The sequence below is a fragment of the Typopeltis vanoorti genome, chromosome 14 (genome assembly GCF_054136105.1).
Source record: "Typopeltis vanoorti isolate ZY-2024b chromosome 14, IOZ_Tvanoo_1.0, whole genome shotgun sequence".
Lineage (NCBI taxonomy): Eukaryota > Metazoa > Arthropoda > Arachnida > Uropygi > Thelyphonidae > Typopeltis > Typopeltis vanoorti.
Genome location: NC_143562.1, coordinates 97,387,723 through 97,401,002, shown reverse-complemented (window position 1 = coordinate 97,401,002; position 13,280 = coordinate 97,387,723). Strand labels below are relative to the sequence as shown.

The following is a 13,280-nucleotide window of genomic DNA, read 5'->3' as shown; positions in this document are numbered from 1 at the left end:
TGCTAGAATTCATTGTATTGTCCTCATAATTTTGGCAATGTGTCCTCTAAATTTTAGATCCTTATCCAGCATCACTCCAAGATTTCTTATTTCCTCCACTTCCAACAATATACAGGGTGTTCGGGATAAATTTGACAGTTTCGTAAGGAAAAAGAAAATCTTCTTTGTATCTATTAAATTTAATGAATTGACAAAAAAACATTACAGGCAGAGTTAATTACAATACTATCAACAAGATTTACTCAAAATAACCACCATTAGCATCGATCACAGCTTCAATTCTGCTTCGGAACCTCGAACAAGCTGATGCTACAGTCTCCCTGGGAAGGGCCGCAAAAACTGTTTTAATTTTATCCATTAACTGGGCTTTTGTATTACTGGAAGTGCGATTGGTGTCTTTTTCAACTGCGCCCCATACAAAATAATCCATGGGGTTAAGGTCTGGGGAGTTTGGAGGCCAAACATTTGGACTGGTGAAGTCGTAGAAATTTTCAGACAACCATTTTTGACTTTTCCCAGAGGTGTGGCAAGGGGCCGAATCCTGCTGCCATACATACAGCCTACCATTGGCTACCCTTGTTATCCAGGGCTTGACTACAGTTAGCAACTCCACGAACAAAGCCCGAATTCCAATGCCAGGGTTCTTCAACACCTGTTCCTGCAGATTTGCGAGGAATTCTGCTGTACGAACGCAATCAGATCGTCTGCTAGGGATCTTTCTTCTTGCTACATCCTCGTAGTCACCATTGCAAGTCTCTAGTTCATGCCTGATTGTTTTTACTGTATTCAGGGAGCATTGGGCAGCAGTCGTAATATCCTTATTTTGATGGCGGGCACGAATCATCATGATACAAGTTATTCTCTTCCATGATTCAGGTGGGTTCCAGCTATCCATCCTTTCTGACATCTTGTATATGAATGAAGAAGGGTCCAAACTTTTAAATGAAGAGAAGTGTGTGTTAATACATGTAACTTACGGAAAAATAGAATTAATTATAAATATGTCAAATTTATCCCGAACACCCTGTATCTCCACCAAGAATAAATTCTACATCACATCTTTGTTTTCTAACATTGAATTGGGATCCTCACTCCTGTTCCTGTGCTCATTAACTCAGCCTATTCTTGTAAGGCCACAACATCTGCTCTCTTCCTCATAGTTCATCCTGACTTTGCATCATTTGCAAATAACTGAATATACCCATTCAAATCTTCCCCAATTCATTAACATACAGATTAAACAGCAATGGCCCTAAAACAGACTCCTGAGGCACACCACTAGTTACTTTCCTCTACTGGAATATTGCTCCCCTATACACAACTTGCTGACATTTATCACATCACTGAAATTTTACTCTTTGATGATATTCTGATCTCCAATCAAGATAATTTTTTTTCTCTGACTTGACTTTCACATGAAATCTATTCTAGCACAAACACATCATATCCAATGTGCCCTGTAACTTCTGCCCATGCGTGCATGAAATTGCTGTTTCAATCCAACAAATGATAAATTATCTGTGCCTCTGTAGTTTTTGAGCTCTGTATTCCTGGTTAATTCATATGATTAGGTGATATCATACTAATGATTATTGGATTAGAAGAGCATGCCATTCTTCTGGGATCAATTAATGGTCAAAGCTAGATAAATGGAAGGTGACCTCCACATAGCCTCTTTATGGAATGCAGAAAACCAATGAGGGCTTCTGATTTACCATTCAATCTTCACCTTCTAATGGCACAATCCATTAGTATGTACTTAACTGGATACTATACAGGCAATCAAGCATTGGTGGTATGGAATTCAGCCAACAAAATAGTATTCCATGTTGGTTTAAACTAAAACAAAATGATGATACAACATGATGAAATTCCATACTGGCCAGGTACTTTCTAACATTTTCTAAATTGCAATTGTAAAATAAATATTCAGTATAACATTTTCATTTTTACTTATAATGCATCTCTATGCTGGTTAGAAATTCGATTCAAACTGATATAATTTTTTTTTTGCTTAAAATCACTCAAGGAATCAATCCTTCCCATTCCACCCCCTTCCCAATTCTGTGGAAGTGTGTCAAAAATTTTGCTTTCTTTATTTCCACCATTAATTTATACAATGTGAAAATAAAAAATAAAAAAAAGCTGTACCTCACCTTCACTAATGGCTCTTTCTTCCAGTTCATGAAGATAATTTTGAACAAAAGGATGTTCAGCCAAAGCTGCAGCATAGGTAAAGAGTGCTAGTGAATAGGTAGTTGGATTATTCTTTGCCTCAAGACAGCGAATACCTCTTTCTATCAGTGTCACATTATCAACTTTTGATTCCAATAATGAGATAAGTACATAAGCAGTAAGAGTAGCCAAATTTTCTTTGTCTTTTCCTACACCACCCTAAAAAATGAGCTACATGTAAATTAAATCATAATGAATGCCTATTCTGAATTAACAACAACAATAAATCTTATAATAAAAAAAATATCCCAAGAATTACATATAATAAAACATTGACATTTAAATCATATTTCTATAATTATGATCAAAAAGTCTGACCACAACTGAAGAACAAAATAATTTATCAGCATCTGTTTTTATTAAAAACAGTGAATGACTGAGATCACTGAAACTTTTTCAAACAAGAAATTTTAGTCAGGACCTTGCCAGAAAAAAAATGACCCTTGGGTCATTTTTTTTCTAAGTTTGAAGCTTAAAGTCAGAAAAATGAACCCATATTTTGCCATAATTTTGTGATATTTGAGAAGTTCTACAAATTCTTCATGTGTATTTCTAATGCGCTTTTTTTTCTTTTACTCTGTATCAAAATTCCTAGATGAGTCTTTGGGATCTTAGGATAATAATAAAATATTGATCATGTATTAGTGTATTTGCATGGATATTAAGCTAAAGCAGTACTTTAAAATAAAAAGTTGCAAAATTATGTCATCAAATTATGTTTCATTCTTCTAAAGCACTGGTGTGTGTAGTCCTTATCAACCTATTGGTTGGAAAGGTAGCAGAATGCTACTTAACCAGGGAAGTGTTTATGGAACAAGGTGGTTTCCTGTTGCCTTCCTTGCCCAGTTAGTATTTTATGACTGGAGGTGGAGGGTTTTTTGCCTGGAAACTCAGGGGTTTCATCCCTCAAAACAGGTATACCAGCCCTATGAACACATACATCTACAGTCATGAAATACTTACTGGGCAAGGAAGGCAACAGGAAATTTTCAACAAAACTCACCTTTTGTTGAAAATACTTGATAAAGGTTCCTCACATCTTGGAGGGGAATTGAACCCAGGTCTTTCTGACCAAAGGGTTTCATCTGTACCAACTGAGCTATGGAAGCTCCAAATGCACTACTAACTGCTTAATATATCTAAATCTCAATTTTTCTCTGGTTCTTTTTCTGTCATCCTGGCATCAAATGTTTGTTTTTCTAACCTTTCCTTTTATGTTTAAATAACTAATACCGCATTAGATTTAACTCTGCTCACACATCTGCAAATAATAACAATGTCAAGTTCTTCTTCTAATAACTTTATTTTTAATATCTGACATTGTTGGCATCTAATCACTCCACTGATTTTACTCAGAACTTTCATATCTGTGATCTCTAGTATTTGATCAACAGTTTTATTTCTAATCCAACTCTCAGATCTATAAGATAAAACTGGCTTGAATCCTGTCCTGTAATTGCCAGTTTAATGGCTAACTTCTCTTATTCTATACAAATTTATTCAAATACATAGTTTGAATGTAGTTTGTAATCATACATCGTATTAGTGTTACTTATTCTATTATCTATTTCCATATTTAATTTATGACCTTCACTAAAATTTGTGCCTAGAATGCCACTGATGTTTCCCATCAATACTTATTCTCATAATTTTTCTTATTATTATTCCAGACCTCCCAAGAGTCATAAGACTCCTGAAAGGAGGTCTGCCTTAGACAACACAAAGACTATCATATAACTTCTTAAACTCATTCACTGGCTACAGTCTCACTACCTTCTCAGGCAATGCATTCCATGCTTCCACTACTCTCCATGAAAAAAAAAACAAAACTTACTCTATTACTCACTACTTCCTTTTTGCAGTATCCAGGGATGGTCTCTTTTTTCTTAGCTCTTTCCCCTTGTTCTGCCATATGAGAAATATCCTGAATGTCAATCTGGAAAATGCCTTTCAACAACTTAATGCTGTGATCATATCAACTCCATCTTCTATCCAATAGGCTCTGCAGGTTACATCCCCTCAATCTATCCTCATAACCAATTTTCTGCAGATCTGATATTTTTTGCTATCCACCTCTGTATCCCATTAAGAGTTACTTCATTCCTATCAAATTCTAGTGACCAGATCTAAACACAGTAATCCAGATGTGGTCTGATCAGGTGATCAGGCCGCACCTGGATTACTGGAACTGCCACCCTCTTATCTCTGCTGGTCAATGTTATCCTCACTATTGCAGCAAACCTCTGGGTTGTCTTTGCAACATTTACAACATGTCCTCTGACTTCAAATTTCTATCTGTCATCACCCCAAGATCCCTTGCTTCCTCCATTTATTCCAGTATAATGAATAAAAGAGTATTCATCTCAAGCATCCCCATCTGTGGATACCAAATTTCAAACCCTTACATTTAGATGTGTTGAATTGACATCCCCATTAATTTCTTTGCATTCCTAGCTTAGTGAAATCCCTCTGAAGAGCCATAACATCAGCACTGCTACCGACAACCTTCCCATACTTCACACCATCTGCAGACAGCTGAAATCTCCCTATAATTGGGTACTCCAATCAGATGGGATAACAGATCTGCATTGGGGTACCATTTCTTCCCAACAAGGTCATTCATCACTGAAAGTTTTTCGCTTGGTTATATTATAAATTAAAGATACAAATAAATTATATACTTGGTTTAATCAATTATCCAAGTGTAAGCAAACAAAGTTTGTGCCTGAAGTATCTTTCAGGACTGAGGCAACTCATGGCAAAGGTGGTATAACTTCTCATCACTTACCTCAGTATCCCATAATGCAAAGCACATCTCCTTGCAGACATGTATAATGCTATGCATTGCATACATTATAGCATTATTTGTTTGCTTACACTTGAATAATGGATTAAACCAAGTATATAATTTCTTGGTATCTTTAATCTATAAGGTCATTCATTCACAATAATTTCTCCTCCTATTGGCCACAGTGAAAGAACTCCTTGGGATTCTCTATGGACCATGGATTGCACATTGTTAGCCACTTCTTGTATAATAATTTTACTTTCCGTACTACACTAATTACCTCCTTATCTTGAGTGTTATATGCAACATGCAACTGTCCTACACCTCTCTTTCTATTTCTTCCATAATCACATTTTCATCTACAAATCCTGTTTGATTTCCCTAATCAGTTCATTTTACTCCAAACTGCTTTATCTTTTACGCTCGATGTATGTAATTTACTAACTGCTAACAAATATTTCTTAACTAGTGCCCATGCTCTACTAACCTCTCTTCTTTCAAATTCTTCTATCCAATAATCTGACTCAAGATGGTTGCTAAGGCTATAATAATCACCTTCCTTATAATTCCACACACACACACACACACACACACACACACATTGCTTCTTCCTTGATATTCTGCATGCTTATTCATCGTCTGAGTAAACACTACAATATCACTCTCTCCAATTGGTGATAAGTGACATTTCAGTCATAATCAGATCTCCTGATACTATGACCAAATCAAAAACTTTCATCATGTTCCATCAACTACATTCTACCTAAGAATTCACTCGAGAATTCCAGCATTCTTTATATATAACAGTATGTGTCTTTTTGTAACTGCATGCTGTTCTTATGCCAAATTTATATTGCTGTAGTTAAAAATTTCTCATAATAATAACTCATTTTGCACTTGCCAAGATAATTTGCTTAAACATTTCTTACTCATTGACCTCTGTGTTCCTTAACCTATACTAATATCTCACTAAATATCCTGTCCTACCCACCTCTACTTCGCACCATATACTACTAATGCGAACTTATTACTCATTTTTTTGTATTATTCTTTTTATTACTGATTTTAATACTAAATGTGTTACAGTGCTTGTTAAATTTAATTAAAGCATTCCAGAGACTTCTAGTGGAGTGAATTAGGGGCATAACATCATCTGTAATAAATAAAGCCGGTAGCAAGTGTAACACGTCAGTCTCTGTATTGGCTGGCTGCAGCAAGATAAGTTTATTATTATTATTATTATTACCTCAAGACCTCATGGAGTCAAAGACTCATCTGGGAGGTCCCCTTAGAACACACACACACACACATCTCATCATACCATGTCTTAAACACACTCAAACTCCTTGCAGACACCACACTCACAGGCAAGGCATTCCAATCATTCACAACTCGGCACGAAAAAACCTGCCTCTCACTCCCTCTTTATACAGTTTCCAGGGATGACCTCTGGTTCTCCCCTGATCTCCCACTATTCTCTGTAGAACTTCTCCACTATAACAACCCCTTACCAACTTGTAGGTCTCAATCATATCGCCCCCTCTTCCTCCTGTCCACCTTCAAATTACATCTTTGCAAATTACATCTTCTCAATCTTTCCTCATACTCGACATTCCAGAAGTCAGAAACTACCTTAGTCAGTTGCCTTTGAATCCTTTCCAACATCTCTTCATCCTTCTGAAAAACCCGGTGACCAAATCTGGGCACAACAGTCCATGTGTGGCCTAATCAAAGCCTTATACAATGGAACAAGAATCTCCTTACTTCTACACGTCAGCGTCCGCCGCACCATTCCCAGAAGCCATTGTGTTGTCTTCACAATTTTGGCGATGTGTCCCCTAAATTTTAGATACTTATCCACTATCACCCCCAGATCTCTTATTTCCTATACCTCCAACAATATATTCTCACCAAGCATAAATTCTACATCCCATCTTTGTTTTCCAAATTTTAAAACCTTACATTTTGCAACATTGAACTCACATCTCCATTTCCGTGCCCAATCACTCAATTTACTCAAGTCTTCTTGTAAGGCCACAACATCTTCAATACTCTTTATGGTTCGTCCCAACTTTGCATCATCTGCAAACAACTGAATATTTTCATCCAAATCTTCACCAATATTATTAATATACAAGTTAAACAGTAATGGCCCTAAAACAGACCCCTGAGGCACTCCACTAGTGACTTTCCTTTTCCTGGATATCGCACCATCATACACAACTTGTTGATACCTATCAGCTAGCCAGTCTTCAATCCAATGCACTAATCTAATATCCAACCCCATCTGCTCTAGTTTGACTGTCAACTTATCATGAGGTACTCTATCAAAAGCCTTTGCAAAATCCAAGTAGATTACTGTGTATCCTTCTTCTCTGTCCAAGGAAGCAGTCACTTTATTGTAATAAGTAAGTACATTACTAAAACATGACCTCCCTTTAGCAAATCCATGCTGTCCATCAAAGATAATACCATTGTTGTAAACCCAACTCTGGATCCTAGTTCTCACAAGCTTCTCCAACAATTTAACCACAACACCTGACACACAGATAGGCCTATAGTTTGATGCTTGAGTTCGATCACCTACTTTATGAAGTGGCACAATCTTGCCCTCCTTCCACTCCTTAGGAACTTGACCAAGTGCAAGACTTGTATTAAAAAAATATGTCAAGGCAGGTGTCAACTCCCTGGCACATTCCTTCAGAATACGTGGTGATATATTATCAAGTCCCACAGCCTTATTTACATCTAGTTTACTCAATTCCCCCAGACACCTCTTGCTCACTTACAGTCAGTCTCTCCTCCCCATCATCAACTGCTCTCAATCTCTCCATGAAGTCACATTCACAAGATTGAAAGATCTTTATGAACTGCTCATTAAGTATGTCCACCACACATTCTGTAACAGCTGTCTTTATACCATTTTCTCCAATCAATGTCATCCTTCCATAATTGTTCTTTCTTTTGCTGGCTACATATCGAAAGAACTCCCTAGGATTCTTTTTGGCTTCATTAGCTAACTGCTGTTCATACCTCTCTTTAGCTACTCTCACAAACCAAGTCACCTGCTTTGCCTGGTCTTTGTAGTCATCATGGAATTGGTTATTCCCACTTCTCTTATGCTGCCTCCATAATGCACTTTTTTCTCTGTATCTCATACTTAATCTCTTTATTCATCCATTTCACAACTACCTTATTTAACCTTCTCACCCTTGGAATACATTTAGACATTACATCCACTAGATAGTTTTGGAAATCCCCCAAGCTGCATTGATCTCTTTTCCAGTTAACTCCTCATTCCATGCTACACATGCAAGCTGTATCCTGAGTCTTCATAATCACCTCCCTTGTAGTTCCACATATACCCTTTTCTTACAAAGGTCCTCACACTGCTGTTAGCCACCCAGGTAATCACCTAATGGTCACTCTCACCAATTGGCAAATGATTTGACACCTCATTTATAATTACATCCACTGATGAGATGACCAAATGCAAGACCCTTAATCCTCGTGTGCCCTCTGTTACATACTGTCTGAGGTAGTTATCCCTCAAAAACTGAAGAAACTCATTTTCTTTAATTCCAGTTGCTATCTCATCATTCCAGTCTATATTCACATAATAATCACCCTTTTCTTATTTGCTTGGCTAATTTGACTACATTTCACTATCACCACCATCCACATTACCAGGTCTATAACAACATCCCACCAAGTATTTGATTCCATTCACCTCTATCTCACACCATACGGCCTCAAAACCACATACCTTTCCATCTATATTCATGTAAGGATGTCATCCTCTTCCAACCATGTCTCACTTATTCCGACAATCTTTGGGTGAACAGACGTAATTAATGCAACCATTTCATCTGCCTTGTTTCTTATACTTCTAGCATTTGTATACAAACACAACAGCTCATTTCTGGATCTACAGCTAGTTCTACTGATACCACTCACTCGATGTGATCTCTCCATGCTCGACTGGGGTCATTTCCCTTTCTGCTTCTTCATTTTAGAACCCTTTTCAATTCCAACTGTTTCCTCTTGATCCCTGGTCATCCCATTCCTTTCCTGCCTACACATACTCTCACCTCCTCTTAGAACATCCACCTTTCTCATGATGTGCACTCCTGTTCACCCTGAGCCTCCCTGTTTCCCTGCTCCTCTTGCACATCCATTCTCTCATTTTCTATACTCATACCACTCAATTCCCCATTCATATCCACCTCTTCAATCTCTCCTGCTCTTCCACATCACTCCCCCTCTCGATCTGATTCATTCTCTCTAGTCACACAATATTGTGTGACAATATTGCGTATTTTTTAGATAGAGTCATTATTATTATTATTATTATTATTCAGGCCTCCATGGAGTCAAAAGACTCTTGTGGGAGGTCCTTTCTAAGAAACACAAGTCTATCAAGACTCATCGAGGAAAGTCCCTCCTAGGAAACACCAAGTATATCATACCACTCAAATGCATTGACCGTTCTCGCTCTCACCACTCAATCAGGCAATGCATTCCATGGTTCAACCACCCTCCATGCAAAGAAACCACTCCTCACCCTCTTGCTCACAGTTTCCTTTCATAACTTCCAGGGATGGCCCCTTGTCATGACTCCTTCCCACTGTTCAACAAGCAAAAGAAGTCCCCAGTGTCAACCCTGTAACCACCTCTCAACAGTTTAAAAGTCTCAATCATATCACCTCTCCTCCTTCTATCCACCAAACTCTGCAGTCCACACTCCCTCAGCCGATCCTCATAACTAACATTGTACAGTCCCGACACCATCTTTGTTATCCACCTTTGTACCCTTTCCACAGTTAATTTATCCCCTTCAAATCCTGGCGACCAAATCTGAGAACAATAGTCCAAGTGTGGTCTGATCAGGATCTAATACAATGGAATGATAACTGTTTTATCTCTGCAGGTCAGCATTCTTCTCATTATTGCAGCAATCCTCTGTGTTACCTTCACTACCTTTGCAATATGTCCCCTAAATTTCAGGTTTCTATCAATCATCAAACCCAGATCTCTTGTCTCTGTTACTTCCTCAATAAAGGTCAAAACTAGTTTGGTTCTGGCCCTTCACTTAATGCATAACATTATACATATCTGCAAGGAGATGTGTTTTGCATTATGGGAGATACTGAGATAGGAGTGATGTTAGCTTGCTCCACCTTTGCAATGAGTTGCCTGGTGTTGTACTACCTTACCCCAGTCCTGAAGATACTTTCAGGCACAAACTTTGTTTGCTCACACTTGGATAAAGGATTAAACTAAATTTATTATAGTCTAACCAAGTGAAAAATAAACTTTCAACATCTTTCTCTAAATCCAGAGTAATTAAAAAAAAAAAAAAGGTGGCACACCGTTTGGCAACTCCTATAGGTAGAGATGACCTTGCTAATGCTTCTGCCTGGTATCTCCGCTTGGGCCTGGCTCCCACTGAAGAGACCTCTATAAAGGTCCAAACTAGTCTGGGTAGTGGCCCTTCTCTTAATGCATAACATTATACATATTTTCAAGGAGATGTGTTTTGCATTATGGGAGATACTGTGATAGGAATGATGTCAGCTTGCTCCACCTTTGCAATGAGTTGCCTGGTGTTGTACTATCTTGCCCCAGTCCTGAAGATACTTTCAGGCACAAACTTTGTTTGCTCACACTTGGATAAAGGATTAAACTAAATTTATTATAGTCTAACCAAGTGAAAAATAAACTTTCATCATTTTATTTAAATACCGATGTAACAATAATAGATTAAGTAATTCATTCCAGCATACTGATAAATTCTGATGCAAATATTAAATAAAATGCAAATAAGCTGGTCTGCATAAAGCTGACAGGTAATTCATATGTCAAAAAAAATAAGAATGATTACTAAAGAAAAGAGGTAATAAATTTGATGTAAAATTTATTATTATTATCATCCTAAGATCCCAAAAAACCAGCTTCTCACTCCCTCCATATATAGCTTACAGGGATGACCTCTTGTTCTCCCCCAAACACCTGCCATTTTATGAAAAACCTCTTTGACATTAATCCTATAACAACCCCTTACTAACATCTCAATCATGTCGCCCCCTCTTCCCCTTATCTATTAGGCTCTGCAAATTGCATTGTCTCAACATTTCAGACATTGGAAACTATTTTGGTCAATCACTTCTGTACCCTGTCCAACATCTCTTCATCCCTTTGAAATCCAGGTAACCAAATCTGTGCACAGTAGTCCGTATGCAGCCAAAAAAGAGCCTTATATAATGAAGTCAAAATCTCCTTACTTCTACAATTCAATGTCTTCTGCATCATTCACAGAATTCGTTGTGTTGTCCTCACAATGTTGACAATATGTCCTCTAAATTTCAGATCTTTATCCACTATTATCCCAAGATCTCTTATTTCCTCCACCTCCAATAATATATCCCCACCAAGCGTGAATTATACATCCCATTTTGGTTTTCCAAATTTTAAAACCTTACATTTCACAACACTGAACTGATATCCCCACTCCCGTGTCCATTCACTCAGTCTATTGTAAGGCCACAACATGTGTTCTACTCCTCATAGTTTGTCCCAACTATGCATCATCTAAAAACAGCTGTATATCCCCATTCAAATTTAACCAATGTCATTAACATATAGGTTAAACAGCAATGGCCCTAAAACAGAGACTCCTGAGGTGCACCACTAGTAAATTTCCTCTTCTGGGATATTCCTCCCCCATACATAACTTGGAGATTGGTTGTCTGATAGGTATCAAACAGCCAATCTCCAATCTAATGCACTAGTCTAATATCCAACCCCCCATCTGCTCTACTTTCACTATCAACTTATCATGCGGTAATCCATCAAAAGCTTATGCAAAATCTGAGTATACTACTGGTATCCATTTCCCTCTTCCAATTCTGCTGTCACCTTATTGTAATAAATAAACAGATTACTAAAACATGGTCTCCCTTTAGCATATCTGTGCTGTCCATCAAAGATAATACCATTGTTGTCAACCCAATTCTGGATACTGATTTTCACCAGTCTTTCCAACACCTTAACCAAACACCTGACACACAGATTGGCCTATAATTCGATGCTTGAATTCTGTTACCTCCTTTATGAAGAGGTGCAATCTTGCCTTCCTTCCACTCCTTTGGAACTTGACACAATGTAAGACTCATATTAAACAAATATGTCAAGGCAAGTGTCAACTCCCTGGCACTTTCCTTCAAAATATGCAGTGATACATCATCAAATCCCACAGTCTTATTAATATCAAGTTTGCTTAATTCCCCATATACCTCTTCCTCACTTACAGTCGGACTCTCCTCCTGCTAATCCACTGCTCTCAAACTGTCCATGATGTCATATTCACAAGGATGAAAGACCTTTATGAACTGCTCATTAAATATCTAAATTATATCCTCTTCAGTAGTTGTCCTTATACCATTTTTTCCAACTAATGCCATCTTACCATAATCATTCTTAGATTTGAGGGCTACACATTGAAAGAACTCCTTGGGAATTTTTTTTTTTTTACTTCATTAGCTAAATGCTGCTGAAAATGAACTTTTGCTACCCTTACCAACTGAGTCACGCTCCTTGCCTGTTCTATGTATTGCTCATGGTCTTGATAATTACCACTCCTCTTATACTCCCTCCTTAATGTCTTTTTTTTCTGTATTATATGCTTAATCTCTTCATTCATCCATTTCACACCTACTTATATTTAGATAGTTCAGAAATATCACCCAAGCAGCACTGATCTCCTTTCCATCCAAGTTCTCATTCCATGCTACAGCTACAGCTGCAAGCTGTTTCCTGAGCTTCTCGTAATCACAAGCCCTGCAGTTCCACATATACCCTTTCCTCACATGGCTGGCAACCACCCATGTAAACACTTCATGGTCACTCATCAACTGGAGGGAGATTTGACACCTCATTTATAATAACATCCTCTGATGAGAAGGTAAGATAAAGCCCTCAATCCTAGTGTGCTCTCTGTGACAGTGCTTGAGGTAGTTGTCCTTCAAAAACTCAAGAAACTCATTTTCTTTACTTCCAGTTGCTATCTTGTTATCCCAATCTATATTGCTGTAATTAAAATCACCTATAATGATCACCATAATAAATTTTGTTTAATCCTTTATCCAAGTGTGAGCAAACAAAGTTTGCGCCTGAAAGTATCTTCAGGACTGGGGTAAGGTGGTACAACACCAGGCAACTCGTTGCAAAGGTGGAGCAAGCTAACATCATTCCTATC

General features: G+C 37.7%; 1 protein-coding gene across 1 annotated transcript in view; it reads right to left on the bottom strand.

The window, feature by feature from the left end:
* LOC150099792 (alpha-2-macroglobulin-P-like) overlaps positions 1-13,280 on the bottom strand; it is a 524,250-nt gene that overhangs the window by 119,159 nt on the left and 391,811 nt on the right. Inside the window, exon 25 of the mRNA XM_090403491.1 lies at positions 2,157-2,394. Coding sequence (XP_090259617.1) covers positions 2,157-2,394 — 238 coding nt within the window. The remainder of the gene's footprint in view (positions 1-2,156; positions 2,395-13,280) is intronic.